The following is a 16,858-nucleotide window of genomic DNA, read 5'->3' on the forward strand; positions in this document are numbered from 1 at the left end:
GCCCACATTCAGTTTAAACATTTTATTTCTCCACAGCAGTGCAGATCACAACGACCCCAGTAAGTTATCCTATTTCTTGCTTTTTATTCTTGTTATTATTTTAATCTTTACTTTCAGCTCTCTGTCGGGTCAGCAATGAAATATATGCACACCCCATGTTTAAAATTTTAAATTAATTAATTAAAAAAAATTTTTTTAACTGACTTTACCTACTTTTCATGTGTACCACATGCAGCGTATATTTCATGTCAGAAACAGATGCTATACCCATTTATTGCCGTTTCCTCCTTAGATTTTGGCGGCTGGCCCCTGAAAAAGGCACAGAGGTCACAGGATGAACAGCACTAAGTTATTCTTATTATTTCTTATTACTTCTCCTTTATCTTAGCTCCCTTTTTTATTCACCGTGATAGCGATCTGTTCAGTTCGCCCTTTGTTCTCCACAATTAGCATTACTAGTATCGTAACGTTAGCTCATGCCTTTCACAACTACTAACTTATGTAGCAATTACGGTCGTTGGATACTTTCTGCATATAGCAGTGTCTCAGGTCCATAAACCTTTATTATTATTTTTATTATTAATAATATACAAAACTGTTGTTTCCTTCAACACACACACACACACACACACACACACACACACACACACACACACACACACACACACACACACACACACACACACACAATAATAGTAATAGGCACTGGAGTGATTATAAGAGGAATATTTGAATGATTATAGACCTGGTTTACTACTATATAGAGTAGAATGCACCCAAAGACCATAAATAGATAAATAATTGTAGAAGATTATGTTTTTAATGTGGCTAGTGGTCAGTAGGTAGTATGATCAACCGTAGGTGGAAATCATGGAATAGAAGTCATAAAAAAGCCAATTCATGCCTGCAAAAAATAAGGATAAAAATATTATCAAAAATAATACTAGAAGTACTTAATGGTGCAAATTCAATGATTTTAACGTCTATCTCGAGGGCCAGCTGACAAAATGAAGGAAGATGCAGCAAGAAGTATGGCCTCTTTTTCTAACATGAAACATATGTTGCATGCTGTAGGTATAAAGAAACCAAATTTTGTATAAGTGTGTAAGCCGGGTTGATAATAGCGGATAGAGTACGTAATGCAGGCATACATTTCATGGCTGAGCTGACAGAGGCGGAGAAATGACAAGTGTTAAGAATTATAAGTGGTAAAAATTAATAAAAGCCGAAGATAAATGATAACCTTAAAGGCTGAAATAACGATTTGAAACAGGGGGTCAAGAACTGTACTTACTGTGTATCCATGCCAGAGTCGTGGAGACAGCTGTAAGGTGTAGGCCAGTGTGCTGTAGTGGGGAAAAAGCATGCTACATGCCCATGTCAATGACTATATAGTATGTAAAAGCGACATCATGTATTAAAATCATAGAATTTGCAACATTAATTACTTTTAGTATATTCTTTTTTATAATATGATTTTACCCTTATTTTTGCAGGTGTGAATTGGCTTTTTTTATGACTTCTATTCCATGATTTCGACTTACGGTTGACTATACTAACTACTGACCACTAGCCACATTAAAAACTTAATCTCCTACAATTATATATCTACAGTGCTGAGCTATGATTATTTTAACAATGGACTCGCAGTTCTTCCGAATTTCTACTGAGTACTTTGATCGGTCACGGAAGTGACATCATCCGCGGTTTCCACCAGAGGCATTTCCCCTGCTCCCACTACTAGTAGTGAGATTAGTTCACGTGACGCATTATTCGTGACTGACTGGTATGATATCTCGAGTCAGGAGCGAATTCGGGGGGGGGGGGGGGGGGGGGGGGTTACCCCCTTAACCATGTGTATAAGGTCTATCTAAAAAAAATGTGAAAACCTTGTTGTCATGCCTCCCCTCAGACTTCCTTGCACCACATGGCTAATAATACTAATACTAAATCAAAATACCTAAAAGAAACCATCTACCACGCGTGCTCGGCATACGTGCAACTTTTTTATTAGTCTTTTTTTTAACAACTTGGGAAATATAATGGATACATTTTTTTCATGATAAAATTTTAATATTGCGAATAAAAAATAACATGAAATATTTTCCATATCACGAATAAAAATGAAAAATATCACAAAACATTCCACAATATAAAAACAAATATTACATGAAAAAAAAATTACACAAATATTCAAGAATAATTTATTCTAAATTTTGCCATATGCAAATTTACTTCTTTATTAATATTTGTTGTTGATCTGCTTTGCTCAATTGCTGAGTGATGATTACAGAGGAATCATCGCTCAGCAATTTGATGTAACGATCTGGATCAAATTGAAACAATGGTTTTCCACTTAGATCATAATAATCTGCAACATGTTTAATTGTCAACATTATTCATTCATTCACTCAATATTATTCATTATGCTGAAAGCTCGCTCAGCTTCATCACTGCTAATCGCAACGGTTTCAAAGATATTTCTGGCTTTCTTAATCAAAGAGGGATTTTAAAGATAAACTGTCTTCGACAAAATCTCTAAAATCATTAATTTTTATTTCATATTTTATCAGAAAACTTAAATTTCTTATTCGGTTTTCACCGTATGACCACCGAGACAAAAGTTCTTTCACATTCCACAGTTTTGGGTAGCATATGTTTAAAATTTCTTTCAATTACTCGTCGTCAATGGAATCATTATTTAATTTAAAATCGCTCTGTTGTATTAATAACTTATCCTTTAAGGATAAAACAATGTATTTAATAACTTGTCACGAGGCAATTTTTTAAATGTGTTCTTACTTTCGAATTTGATTCCTTCAAATTCTTTCCACTTCAACATTCTCTCAATTTTAGCTTCATAATTTTCTTCAGAATTTTTCAAATTAGCAATAGCAATGATAGTTCAAATAATTAATTTATTTGCTTTTATCAGAGTGATTCTGTAAAGCTTCTGAAAGGTAAGAGAGCTCCTGCAGGATGTCGACCATTAGTGCTAAATCGTTAAGAAATTCCACATTGAAAAGTCAGTTTAATAATCCCGAAAATTTAACTTCTGATTCAAAATGTTTGCACAAAACGGGATAATTCCTCCAACCCACAAGCTGCTCATCGTGGCCTGAACACATGAGCGACCTTTATAGTTTCCACATCAAGTTCTTTAGCAATCATCCTTAAGTCGTGCTGGTTTTTTGGAGTTTGGTTTATTAAGATATAATGCATAGTTGTTATTGTTTTTTTTTTTTTTTTCCCTTTTAATTATTGCCTGTATGGCATTATATTTTAGAACATTTTCTACACAGTGAAAGCCTCGACGAAGTTTCAAAATCAGCCAACATTTCATCTTCGTAAAGTTCATATAATATCTTAGTTACCTCAACCCCCCCCCATGTTACTACTGTCACTAGTTCTTCGAATATTGTGCAAAATGTAAGAATCACTCGGATATTCAGCTACTGTGACCATGTAAACATAGAGAGAAGAAATTTACTGGAAGTCATGGATCACTCAATTCTCTGATAAACATATACCCATTTGTTGGAGTAAAGGGGAACCACAACACAGGTTGACCAGAGGCTATAATCTGTGTAGGGAGTCTTCTTCCTCTGACTAGCTATGGAAAGCAGATTGATGAGTGTGACTTCTCAGTATATGACTGCAGGTTTTAGGGACACCACTAACATTGTGAAACGGTAATCGCTTTCACCCTTAATTCGCGCTTTCTAATTGCCGAAAGGCTGTTATTGTTGTTATTTTGGTTTTTAGGAGCATTAGCAACTAAGGCCATATTGCTCCGGGATATGCGGTGGTCATTCCCTGACCTTTCCGCATCTTCCATATTTGGTGGTGACGGGCTCGAACCCAGTCTAATCAAGAAGCGTGTGCTACGCACTGCTGCTGCTTCCCACCTGGCTGTGGAGGCACCATTGCTGAAAGGCCAGAGGTCAGAACAATGCATACAAAGTTGTCTCGTAATTCGTTCATTACATGGAAATTTTCTTTGTTCAATGGAAACTATTTTAAATGTAATTACCAAAGAGGGGAATTCAAAAAAATTCACTATAAAAGTTCGTTAAACAGAGGTCCGACTGTAATAAAATCAAAAACGAAGCAATTTTGAAATACATAACTGATTGAATGCTGGGCATGGTGCCCCGCTCGTCCCACGTAGTTTCAGCTCTGGATACTCAATAATTGCATTCAGGATTTCATTTGTAAAATAAATGATCATCTCAACAATGGGCTCGCAAATTTTCAAATAAAATAACAATGAGCTCTCGCAAGCCTACTGTAGCTCACCACTGTATATATATATGCGTGTGTGTGTACTTACTGATCACTGGATTGTGATCACCCCTCCATAAGGGACTATGCCACATAGCTTGCAGTATAAAAAGCTGAACAGCTTCGTATGCTAGAGTAGTGGTGATTTGCATCTGGTTGTTCAAGTCAAAGTGATAAAGTAGCAGTTATGGGACAGTAAAAATAATATGAAGTTTCTAAAGGGCATGATTGTGGGAACTTGGGTGTTGGATCGGAAATGGCACATCTCTTGTTGGTTGTTCATGGCTCACTGTGGTTAAGATGTACAAAGGATGGTGTCAAACGATTCAAACCACTTCCCGCCAACTGAATTGTAAAAGATTACAATTCAGTTGAGGACCCACAAGGTGAATGTTCGTGGTGAGTGAAGGATGGAGTACACTATACGAACTCAATGGCAGGTGACTGTGACAGCTGACTTCACAAAAGAATGTGGGGAATGTAAGAACAATATCCCAAATGACGATGCACTGCACACCCAGAGATAAGGGATTCCACAATAGATGACCCATGAGACACCCTCTCCTCACTGCTGATCATCACTGAAGGGGAACACACTGTGGTGTCAACACACTGTTAGACATGGAAGACTGGAAATGAGTACGCCGGTCAGATGAGCCCAAATACCTGTGCAATACACCAATGGATCCCTTCATGTGTGGCACAAGCACAGGCAGGAGACTGGTTGCTTAATATGGGGCATGTTTTTTTTGGCAAGAAGGTGAGATCTACCGTTAGCTGTTAGGAGACCAGGTGCATGCTGCCAAGTTGAATTTTTTTCCCAGACAGAAATGGGATCTTCCAAGAAGGTAATGCACTGTGTCATTGGGCCCACACTGTGCACAAGTGATGATTTTATTGGCACATCAGCAACTAAGGCTATAATGTGCCAAAACCAGGTCATATAAAAGAGAAGATTTGTGTTTCAGTGACCTAAAAAATTAGGTTACTACGCCAAGATGTATAGAAATAAAGATATGTAAAAACTTTTTAAAAATGGTAACTTTTAAATATGCATAAAAATATTTAAACAAACTAAAAACAACTGATAAATTTACATTGCCAGATAAAATCTGATTTGAGTGTATAAGGCTCAGTCAGATGGATAAAAGCAGTAAAATATAAATGACGTTCGTGCCCGTAAAGTGGGCACTCAGATAAAATATGTGTTAACAGCACAATATCACACATCCGTCCTCAGAGGGAATGAATGAATAAGCTGACTATGTCCTATGTGGAGGACGAGCTAGAACAACTTCCTCTCAGCAGTTCCTGTGCTGACTTGACTGCCTTAGTTTAATTACAGGCTTTATCTGACAGAGTTTGTTTGTGACCTGCCCATGCCAAGATTGTTGCCACTGGGAGAGTAATCTTTTGTGTATTAATTTCCTGTAGGCTGAATAGAGGACTAACAGGCTACGGTTGCTCTGGGGTTGCGGTGACGTGGCTGCAGCATCAGTCAGTTCATTACCCTTGATCCCAGTGTGGCTAGGGATCCAGCAGAAACGGATGTCAAAAGAACATTAAAAGAGAGAAAATAACATCCACTGACCCCAGGTCAGGAATTGATGAGGACTATAATTCATCCCTGATAAAGCCTATAGTACACTTAAAGAGTCTGTGTACACCATACACCTTTGGTAATTGTGGGGTTTTAATGTGACCCAAGGCTAACTCAAATGCATACAACTCTGCTGAGTATGTGCTGCATTCACCTTGTATGCAACATGGCTGCAGATCCCTATGGATGTATTCAGACATCTAGTAGAGTCCAAGCCTAGGCAGCTGTTATCCATGCAAACAGTGGCCAAACATAGTATTATATAGGTGGTCATAATTCAGTGATTGCTGAGTGTACATATATATATATATATATCTTTTATCCTATTAGAAATAAAAAAAAAAAAAATGGTCAGTACAAGAAAACCGTATATTTTTGATGGTATTCAGGATTGAACTTCTATTGCAAATAAATTATTTTTATAAATCTTCAAATGGAATAAAATAAACTGGAAAAAATCTTTTCAGAAACATATAGAAAATCATACTAACAGTTATAAAATTTGAGAAAAAGAATCACTCACATGAATCTTGTTATTAAGAGTTTAACATTTACAAATATAATTAAAAAATTAAAAGATTATACTGACATGCTCTACCTACTTGTAGTATTGTCATATGTATATTTAAAATCATCTTTACGAATAAATTTTTCTCGTTCATTCTTCATAAGCTGCCTAAATTCTTCAAAGTGCCGAGCAGGTCCTTGTTTATCTGGGTCAAAAAAGGTTGACATATTACGGCCACACATAAAGATCTGAATCAGCTGAGTTGTTCGATTTTCATCTTTTGAATTAAATGCATCTTTTAACCTTTTCCATGTTTTATTTAGATTGTCAATTAGATTGGTGAAGCTGTCTAGATACTGCAGCTGTAATATTAATTATATGTTTCATAATACAATGAAAATAGTATGATAAACTGCTAAAATAATATAATAAAACATAATTTAAAAATATATATAAAAAAATATAATATGAAAATAATATGATAAACCATTTTTATTGTTTAAGCACCACTTTGCAGTGATGAATTCAGCAAATGCAAGGTCATGACAAAATGTGTGGGCAGAAAAAATTACTAAAGCAGGGCTTATTTTATAAAAATTTATTTAATTATTTGTTTTACAGAAAAATATTTTTAAAAACTGTCATATAAAAATTAGAGGTGTATAAATAGTTTCACCGAAATAAAATAAGTTAAAATAACTATTTACACATTAAGTTACAAAGAATGGTTTGACATATACAAGGTGGTCCATAATTCATGGTACCACCGGCAAAAGGCTGATTCTTCATGAAAAAATAAGTCAAAATTGCAGAATAAAATTTTTTCATATGAGGGTTCGTTTTTGAGAAAATGACTTTAAATATCAGTTGAGCACACGTGCACTTGACTAAGATACCATTGAGCAAATCTCGATCGGACCACTATTTACTCTTCTGTTTATAGTGTCCAGTGTGTACTTTAACATAGGATATGTAAATTAAAATGAGACCATGATATTTCCTTTTGATAATTTCCTTTTATTAGTTTCAGAATTGTTGGAAATGTTGCCCATTCTGTTGCATACAAAGCTGGGCTCTTCTCACTAGATTATCTTGAAGCCTTTCCAGTGTGTTTCGAGTTTTTAACATTTCGAATGCCAGTACAATCCTTTCCTTCAATTGTACGAGACTGATGATATCTTCGGAATACACGATTGCTTTGATACGACCTCATAAGTAAAAGTCTAAAGGTGTCAAATTCGGCAACCGTGGTGGCCAAGCAATTGTTCCACCATGACCGATCCAACGTTCATATCGCTCATTTAAAAAGTTCCTCACTTCTCAAGTAAAATGAGCTGGTGCACCATCATGCTGGAAAATCATAGTTCTTCTAGTATACAGAGATACATTTTCTAATAGTCCGGGTAATTTGTTGCATAAGAAGTGTAAGTACGATGCACACCTTAAATTATCTGGAAGGAAATAAGGTCCCACAATTTTGTTACCGATTATACAAGCCCAGATGTTCATGCTCCGCCTTTCTTGAAAATGTGTTTCAACAATAACGTGAGGATTTTCAAGTGCCCACCAATGAGTATTATGTATGTTGAACATTCTGTGTCATGTAAATTTGGACTCCTCAGTCCATAAAATGCACAGTAAAAATTTTGGATGCATAAGTTACCAATGGCAGAAAGCCATTTGTGGAACAAAATCACGAGCTCTTAGTCCTTGCACTCTCTGGACATGAAACGGATGCATCCTGTTCTCACGTAGCACGCGAATAATTGTCGACCTGCTAATGTTATGCCGAGAAGAAAGATCTCTCGTACTAAGATGAGGATTATTATTGACATCCATCATAATTTCTTCTTCTTCTGTATGATTAAGCAGTCGTCAACGACGTCTGCGATTTTAATGCAGAGAATGGAACGAACCATAGTCGGACAGCATTTGAATTACTCTTTGTAGAATAATTCTACTCTTTGAATTATTCGCCTATCTGGATGACAATGATTGGGATATCTCACTCTCTGTAATAATTTGCTGTAGCAGAAGAATTTCAAAACATGCTCCTAATGCAAGGAGTATGTCTGTGTATTCGCAAATACTGTAATTTGCCATATCGATGAGTTGATAGAAACTGATAGTGAATACTGATAATAAATAAGATACTAAGACTGATGATAACAAATAATGACATTGTATCGTAAACACGCCAAGTTGTGACACTGTATACAAACAAAAGTGTAAACAGTGGTCGGTATCGAGATCTGCTCAACAGTGTCTTAGTCAGGTGCACGCATACTCAACTAACATTTAAAGTCGATTTTCTCAAAAACGAAGCCTCACATGAAAAAAATTTTACTCTGCAATTTCGACTTATTTTTTCATGAAGAATCAGCCTCTTGCCGGTTGTACCACAAATTACAGACCACCCTGTATATTGACATTTTCTTTTATTTTTTGCTAACAAATTTATTAATAACCGAGTCACAATTCATGCTATTCAGTTCTTTACTCTCTATTTAAACAGGAAGTGGTGGCTAACTTGCAAAAATTTATTTTGAAAATAAATATTTACTTGTTTCAGAACATTTTCAACTGAAACATTACAATAATGGTATGATGAGAATATTCTTAAAATTATTATGTTTTAAAAAGTTTGTAGATAAAATTTATATATTAATGCATACATAGACAAAAACATTTTCTTCTTTAGGAAATTTGAACTCGAATCATTCACTTTTAAATGATTTGTAATCAATTTCATTTTTTTCAAAATTAGTCAAGCTTGTATGAATTCTTCTACATCCTGCTTATATCATTCGTGACTCAATTTAACTCAGAGTCCATCGTGTCAGATTGATGAGATCCCAGACAATATTTCAGTAAGTCATGCACTTCCTCTACTTCATCCACTCAGCTGAAACTCTTAAAATTGCTTTTAAAAGTGATTTCTTTGATTTCTGCTGAAAATTCCAAAAATCACTATTATCACAAAATTAGAAAAAATTCAGGAACAATTAAATCTAATTATATGCTGTCAACAACTGAATGTGATAAATGTGGCATTTGTTACATACAGTTATTGACAGCGAGCAGGCTTTATTTACACATACTTTTCTCCAATTGACATGCACACACAAACGCAATTAAGAGTGCCAGCGTTGTTCAACTGTATGCATTCATTGATGCACTTGGATTTTTGATTTGCATTTCACTTGCTAACAGATCTAAAGGGAGTTCAAAAATTAATTAAAAATATACATCTTTAAAACAAAAACTGCAGTTTTCACAATTCTGTTCAGAAAAAGATTGAAAATAAGATAGCATCAAAAGAGTGATTCATTTTGAATCATTACTTGCTGATTTTTCAAATGCATGTATGCAATATTATAGTAACCCTATGTGTAAAAAGGAAAAACAGTCCTTCACATGCCTGGTGACAGTTAAGCATACCACAATAAAATTTTTTGTCCTATTGTCGATTTTAATTATTAAAATATATCATGAAAAATGTTAAGCAAAAAATATAAAAGTCATTAAGCATTAAACATATTGTTTATACATCCGTAATTGGAATTTTTTCATTAAAGTTTCAGTAAAGCAAAAAAGTTCAAAGTGGCAAGGATGTTTTGGCTCAGGAGAGAGCTGCCAATGGCAGTTCTATTATGAACCAAAGCTTAAAACAATACTCTACAGCAGAAAGCTCTGATCCAACAGGAAGTAGCCAGTGTCTGTGAGTCTACTGTGAGGAAAACAGGATATATATTGTGTAAAAAGGATAAGTGAAATAGGCCCAGTGTATGTCTGCCAGGGCCAAAGCTTAACAATAAAAAGCAGCTATCATGTATTCAGGGCATAAAACGTGATGCTATTGTACATGTTGGTACTCATAATAATAAGAATAGGAGATGAGATTTATGTGACAGGTATAAGGCAATGCAGCGAAAATGTTACAAGTTAGGATTAAATTTGAATATATTTGAACAGTCACAGAATTGTCTGCAAGTCTACCCAGACATGATAGGAAGGAGCACACGAGGAGAGTCTTATCAATCAATTCAGCCTTTCAGAAACTGTGCAAGACTTGGAGTAGAATTTTTCCTCTTAACAGGAGGGACTGGAAGTGCAGCAGCCATCTGAAAAGCAAGGTGTTGGGGATTACAAGACCTGAAAGATCCTTGTAAGACAAGCAGCCACATGAGTAGTTTTAGAATTACTAAGAGCAAAAAAAAATGCACTTATAGACCAATGTTAGGAGTATATTAAACAAATTTGATGAAGAATTGGTTAAGTCATCAAATTAATCAGATGGCGCTTTTACACTTTAGTAAGAAGCACACAGAATCTAAGCCAGTGCAATTTTCAATTCATTTTGTGTGACAAAAACGGGAAAACAAAAATGAGAGTAGGAGTATGTTATACACTAAATGACTTTGATGAGTATAACAAAATTATTATTCAAGGAAGAACTAGACAAGCTATTGGAGGGGATGGATAGATAAAATGGATTTTTTTTTTTTTGGCCGATGCTGTATAAGCTTGCTTTCTAGCATCGTTTGCCACTACTAATACTAAAAACTAAATAACCGCCACACAATAGTAGAGCTTATTTGAATTTAATGGATGATTGTTTTCTATAACAGCAATTGTTTGATATTTTCTATAAAAGAGGAAACAAGAGAAAGCAATATTCTTGTTCTAATTATCAGCAATAACTCTTCTTCCATTAATAATCTTTAGATAAAGGAATTATATGTAGAGTAATCATAGTATCTTGATGAGGGATTAGTAATCATAGTATCTTGATGAGCAATTACTTAAAGATAAAACTACTGCCAAGGGTAAACAAAAGACACTTTGTTTTCATAAAATGTAACTACAGTTGCCTTAAAACAATTTTTTAAATTCTTTTCAGTGTAACTAACCAATGATGTTCCCAACTTCAAATTCTAAATGGGAAGTATTCAGGAAATAATCATGGAAATTACCAAGCTTTTTATACCAAAGAGATTCTGTTCAAGATTTAGACCTAAATGAATGTCAGATAACTGATGAGACTAGTTTGAGAAGGAAAGATCTTGTCCAAAAAATCTGACTACCTATTATGACAAAAACAGTAACAAAGGAACTGGATGCAACAAATATAGTGAACGCCATTTAGTCTGATCACTTCAGGATTCAGCTAAACTGATAACAACAATTGGTGGAAAAGAATACAGCTCCTCCTCAGCATCGTTTATTAATGCAGAGAAAAAATGTGTACACAAAAAGGTGGAAATAGACAGAAAGAAAACAATAAAATCAAGCAATATAAAATACTTTAATTTGACTGTCAACTATTTTTTCAAGAAAGTCAAATAAAAATGAAATTGTTTCTGTAAATCCATACAAACCATTAAAAACAAATAAAGGAAATATTAGAATCAAGAATTAGAAAAGGATTAATGCTCTACTGTAAAACAACAAAAAGATTGGTAGGAGTAGAGATACAGTACTTTCTTTTGAGAATAATGACTCTAACTGCCATACAAACTGCATGAAGAAAAATCAGTAACCAGCCACAAAAGTGATGGAGTTCAAGAACAAGTAGTGATGTTATGTAATCACTTCCACTGCACATGTATAAACTGCAATAAGGCAAAAAAAAAGAAAAAAAAAGTGATATAAACCAAAACCTAATTACATTTGGTTTTGGTTTTGGCATTTTTTCTATGTCCAATTGGGACTTCATAAAAGTGATAATATTATCTCTGAATGACAACATTGATGGTGATTACAATAAGCAGAGTTTACTGTAATTCTGACATCACATGCTTAGGCTTCAGAAAAGCTTTTGATACTGTTCTGAATGAAAACTACTGAAAAAATTGGAGCAGTGTGGACATTGGGAGTAAGTGGATCAGTGGCAGAGGGTTTATGAATGGACACTGCTCTTCTGTTATTAGTGAGGTTCTGCAAGGTTTAGTACTGGGTTCCCCTTCCTGCTTTCAATATTTATTAATGATACTGATGAAAGTATACTGAGCTTATTACGGTTATTATTAGTGGCAAATTATTCAAGAAAGTAAGCTTATACACCTCTAACAACACCAGATGGGAATTTTTTCCAACGATCAACCACTCTCTAGCTGAAGGCAAATTTATGCACAATTTGACCTGCACCATTCTTAGTTTGAATTTATGCCCCCTCATGAGCATAGTCTGAGAAAGAGGAAAGATTTCATCAGCAATGAGCTTATTGAATCAATTCAATTCCTTAAATACCTCAGTCAGATCTCCTTGTATAGGCCTAATCTCCAGATGCTCCAATTTTCAAAACTGAGACCTTTCCTGTTAAATGCTCCCTTTTCTTGCTTCCCTCACTAATCTTGTTGCTCTTCTCTGTTCTAACAGATCCATATCCTTTCTAAAATAAGGCTTCAAGAGCTGTATGCAGCACTCAAGATGTGACCTAAACATTGCCATATATAATAAGATAATCACCTCCTTATCCCTGCTAGTAAAATCTCTGTATATTTGATAAAACCGGACCACACAAGCTGTCCTGGCAGCCTATCTGCACTGTGCAGAGAACTTCACATCTGATTGCACAATTATCCCCAGTGTTTTTCATTCTCTACTGCCCTATTTTAGCAAGTCGTGTGTGTGGTACCACACACCAGGATATAAAGTGTGATATAAAGTAATTTTGCCAGCAGCAACAAGGTGCTGATCCCATTTTATAATGATCCTATTTTTATTATATTAACTTAATATTATAAATGAATATCTAATGAGGTTATAATAAAAATATTATAAAATCTTCATTATTATTTAATTATTTTTTCAGTGCACTTTGGCTATATGGTTATGTTTGCATTTATTAAATTATTTTATTTCTAGCTGTTTTGGAATTTTTGACCAGGCATTTTGGTATTTTCAAAAATAGAGCCTACCTGAACTTCTCTTTGGTAAGCCAAAATATATGAGGTGAGTAAAATTCCCTACATAAGATTCAATACATTGAAGTAACTGGTTAGTTCATGTAGTGTAACAGTGTTTATTTATATGAAAAAATATTTGTCAACTACTTTTTTAAAAGATTAAAAATTTTTTGCTTGCTGTAAAGTCCTTGAAGCAATTTTAGTAAAACTAGGGAATTAAGTATATTTAACCCCCAAGCCTGTTACGTGGAATTGACGAGACCCCCCAGACTATTTCAGCAAGTCATGCTCCTTATCTACTACACTGACATAGCTGAAACTCTGTAATAACTGTTTTTGAAAAATTTTTTTTTTCCCCCTATACTGAAAATTCTGCAAATCCTGTTAATTATCACAAAATTCAAAAACTAGAGTTAAAGCTAATTATATGAACATGTTGGGGAACATATGTTATATACAATTATTGACAGCGAGCTGGCATTATTGATGGACTTGTCCTACAATTGAAATTGCTGTCTCTCTGGCTTATTGATTTACATATCAAGAGTTTTTGTGATTTACATTTAATTCAAAAATTAATTAAAAATACACGTTTTTAATATAAAATAAATTTTTTAGTTGTTTTCAGAAAAGATTAAAAATTGTGGCACCAAAAAAATTTTTTTTTTAAATTTTTTTGCTGATTTTTTAAATGCATGGATACATGTATGCGGGATCAAAGTGACCACACACACAAAAACGAGGAAGATCAATGCTTTGATTTTCCTCTGTGTATGTGTGTGTGTGTTCTTAATACTTACTTCAGTGATGATATTACTTCCTACAGTTACAAAGTTCTCCCACTGATTTAAATGAAGTTCTCTTCCTGTGTTATTGGCAGTGATAACAGAAATCTAAAAAAATCATAAATACATTTAAATTTCATCTATTAATAAATCATCAGATATTAATCTTTATCTGATATTAATTAATAAGTAGTAAGATAAAGAAACAATATTTTATCAGATGATTATACCTTCTCTAAATAAAAAAGGAATTGGGTAATTATTAAATTTAAGTTCACATTTAAAAATTAATTTAAGTAAAAAATAATTTTACTTGTTAACACACTGTTGTATATATATATATATTTATTCATATGTAAATTTGTCATTTTTTGTGCTCCAATCTTTAATCATACAGTTGTATAATTAGTAATAATACTTCCCCCCCAATCCTTGTTAATTATGTAGTGTTATCCTTCCATGTAAACCCCTGGCATGTAGCTGTGAAGGGTGTTGTGTACCTTGTGTATACAATAAAGAGTTCTTCTTCTTCTTCTTTTATTTGATGACATATATATATATATATATATAAAAAAAAAAAAAAAAAAAAAAAAGACTACTTTTCACTTTGAAAGAGATATCACACTGTTGTTTACAAAAATTTATAACTGGATAAACCACAAATGGTAGCTCGTTTTCGTTTCCTCTTTCAGAGGAAAAAGATTTACTTTTTGTAAGTTTCCAGTGTGCATTTACTGTCTCAGTGATGTACTAAATTCTCCCCCCCTCCGTCATCTTTAATTTAGGAAAGACAGGCAAAAAAACTGAATATCTACAGTAATTACTCTGGAATAAGACTTGTTATTTATAAAAATTTAATTGTCCCATTAGGAGAATATATCACACAAGGGAATACAATACAAAGCAAATGTATTGCATCAGCCATTTCTATAAATATGGCACTGGAAGGGTATACACGCTCATTAGTATCCTGTTTTGCAGAGTGTAAGCATGGCTCCATATGTTTCAGTTGTCACCATGAAAATAAGTGTAGCTGTTGCTCTGTCCCAGGAAGGCCTTTCTACATGTGCTATTGCTGATAAAATAGGCTGCCACCAGTATCCCGGGTACTGAAATTAAAGCATGAAACCGGTGATGTGAAGAGAAGACCTGGATCAGGCCATAAGAGTGACTATGCCTTCCCAAGGTCGATATTTCAAATGGCTATGCCTTCGTAATTGCCATGCCAGTGCTCCTGATCGAAAACTAGACTTTGAGATGGCCTCTGGTGTTGCACAAACTATCCAAAGATGGCTTTCGGAATGTGGTCTGCATGCCTATCGGCCCAAGAAGAAGCCTTTGTTGACCCAACAAATGAGGAAGAAGTGACTTGCTTGGGCTAAAATGCATGTTTCTTGGACAAAAGCGCAATGGGCAAATGACAAATCGAAATTCAACCTGCATGACTTGGATGGGAAGCGATATGTCAGAAGACGAAATTCAGAGGCATATCATCCTGACTGCATAACATCGACTGTAAAGTCCCCCGCCGGTCAGATGGTCTGGGGATGCATAACAAGCAACGGGGTGGGGCAAATTAAGTTTATTAATGGAACAGTGAATGCAGAAACCTACACTGCTATCTTGGAGGAGTGCCTGGAACCCGTTATTAGGGATCGCCACACAGACGTCCAAAACTGCATTTTTCAACAGGACTCAGCACCTTGCCATACAGCAAAATTGGTAAAGTTTTATGCTATTTAGATTTAATGATGTTTGTTTGTTATTTGGTTTTTAGGAGCATTAGCAACTAAGGCCATATTGCTCCGGGGATATGCGGTGGTCATCCCCTGACTTTTCCGCATCCTCCGTATTTAGTGGTCACGGGCTTGAACATGTGCTACGCACTGCTGCTCCTGCCCACCTGGTTACAGAGGTGCCATTTAATGATGAGTTTGTCTTCTTGTCTCACAAGGTTTAAAACATACTTGCACCAATGTTTTCCCTTGTTTCTCACTTAACGTGCAGTCATAACTCAGAAATGCTGGCATTACAGTGTGGAATGGCCTGGTAACAGTCCAGATTTGAACCCTATTGAAAATTGATGGTACATAGTGTCGTCTAAGATTTCTCAGAAGAAGCCAACATGTAATATTCAGCTGCAGGAGAGCATTGTAAGGGTTTGGTACCACAAAATTGGGCAACCGTATATCCAGAAGTTGATTAACTCTATGCCAGATCGTTGCAAGGCTGTAATTGCAGCTTGAGGAGGAACAACAAAATATTTGAGGACTTGTTTTTCTGATTTACAGTACATAATACTATTACGTTAACTTGTCATTTCAGCTTGTACATGTAAATGCAATAAACTGTATGTTTGGTTGTCATGATTGCCATTTGCATGATTTCTCATATTTCCATTAATTACGCATTTTACCCTTTCGGAAGATATTTATGGCAATTAGGTGGAGTCTTTTTATTGGATTTCATTCACAGAGATATATATCCCATCTAACAAATTCATTTAAAACATTTCTGCAACCCACAATTCAGTGCAAAACACATTATTTGCAAAATTCACAAGTGATGCAGTTTTTTTGTCCAGCACTCTATGTGTATGCTATAAAATGCATTAGTTTATTATATTTCAGGGACATGATAACACTGGCATTATATCCGAAACTGTGGTAGGAGGAGTGGTATTATCAATGTTTAACTGTATTTAACAGGGATGATATTTGTCATAAAATTGTCTCTTCCATTTTCTGGTTTTTAACCACTCATCTAGAAA

General features: G+C 34.8%; 1 protein-coding gene across 1 annotated transcript in view; it reads right to left on the reverse strand.

Annotated features, from left to right (window-relative positions):
- LOC150077598 (phospholipid-transporting ATPase ABCA1-like) overlaps window positions 1-16,858 on the reverse strand; it is a gene marked incomplete at its 3' end in the record, with an annotated part of 856,770 nt that overhangs the window by 622,870 nt on the left and 217,042 nt on the right. The window contains exons 8-9 of the mRNA XM_090386943.1: window positions 14,104-14,196; window positions 6,487-6,754 (exon numbers count right to left, since the gene is read on the reverse strand). Of these exons, the coding sequence (XP_090243069.1) occupies window positions 6,487-6,754; window positions 14,104-14,196 (361 nt within the window). The remainder of the gene's footprint in view (window positions 1-6,486; window positions 6,755-14,103; window positions 14,197-16,858) is intronic.

This window comes from Mastigoproctus giganteus, chromosome 12 (genome assembly GCF_048544385.1).
Source record: "Mastigoproctus giganteus isolate SK-2022 chromosome 12, ASM4854438v1, whole genome shotgun sequence".
Lineage (NCBI taxonomy): Eukaryota > Metazoa > Arthropoda > Arachnida > Uropygi > Thelyphonidae > Mastigoproctus > Mastigoproctus giganteus.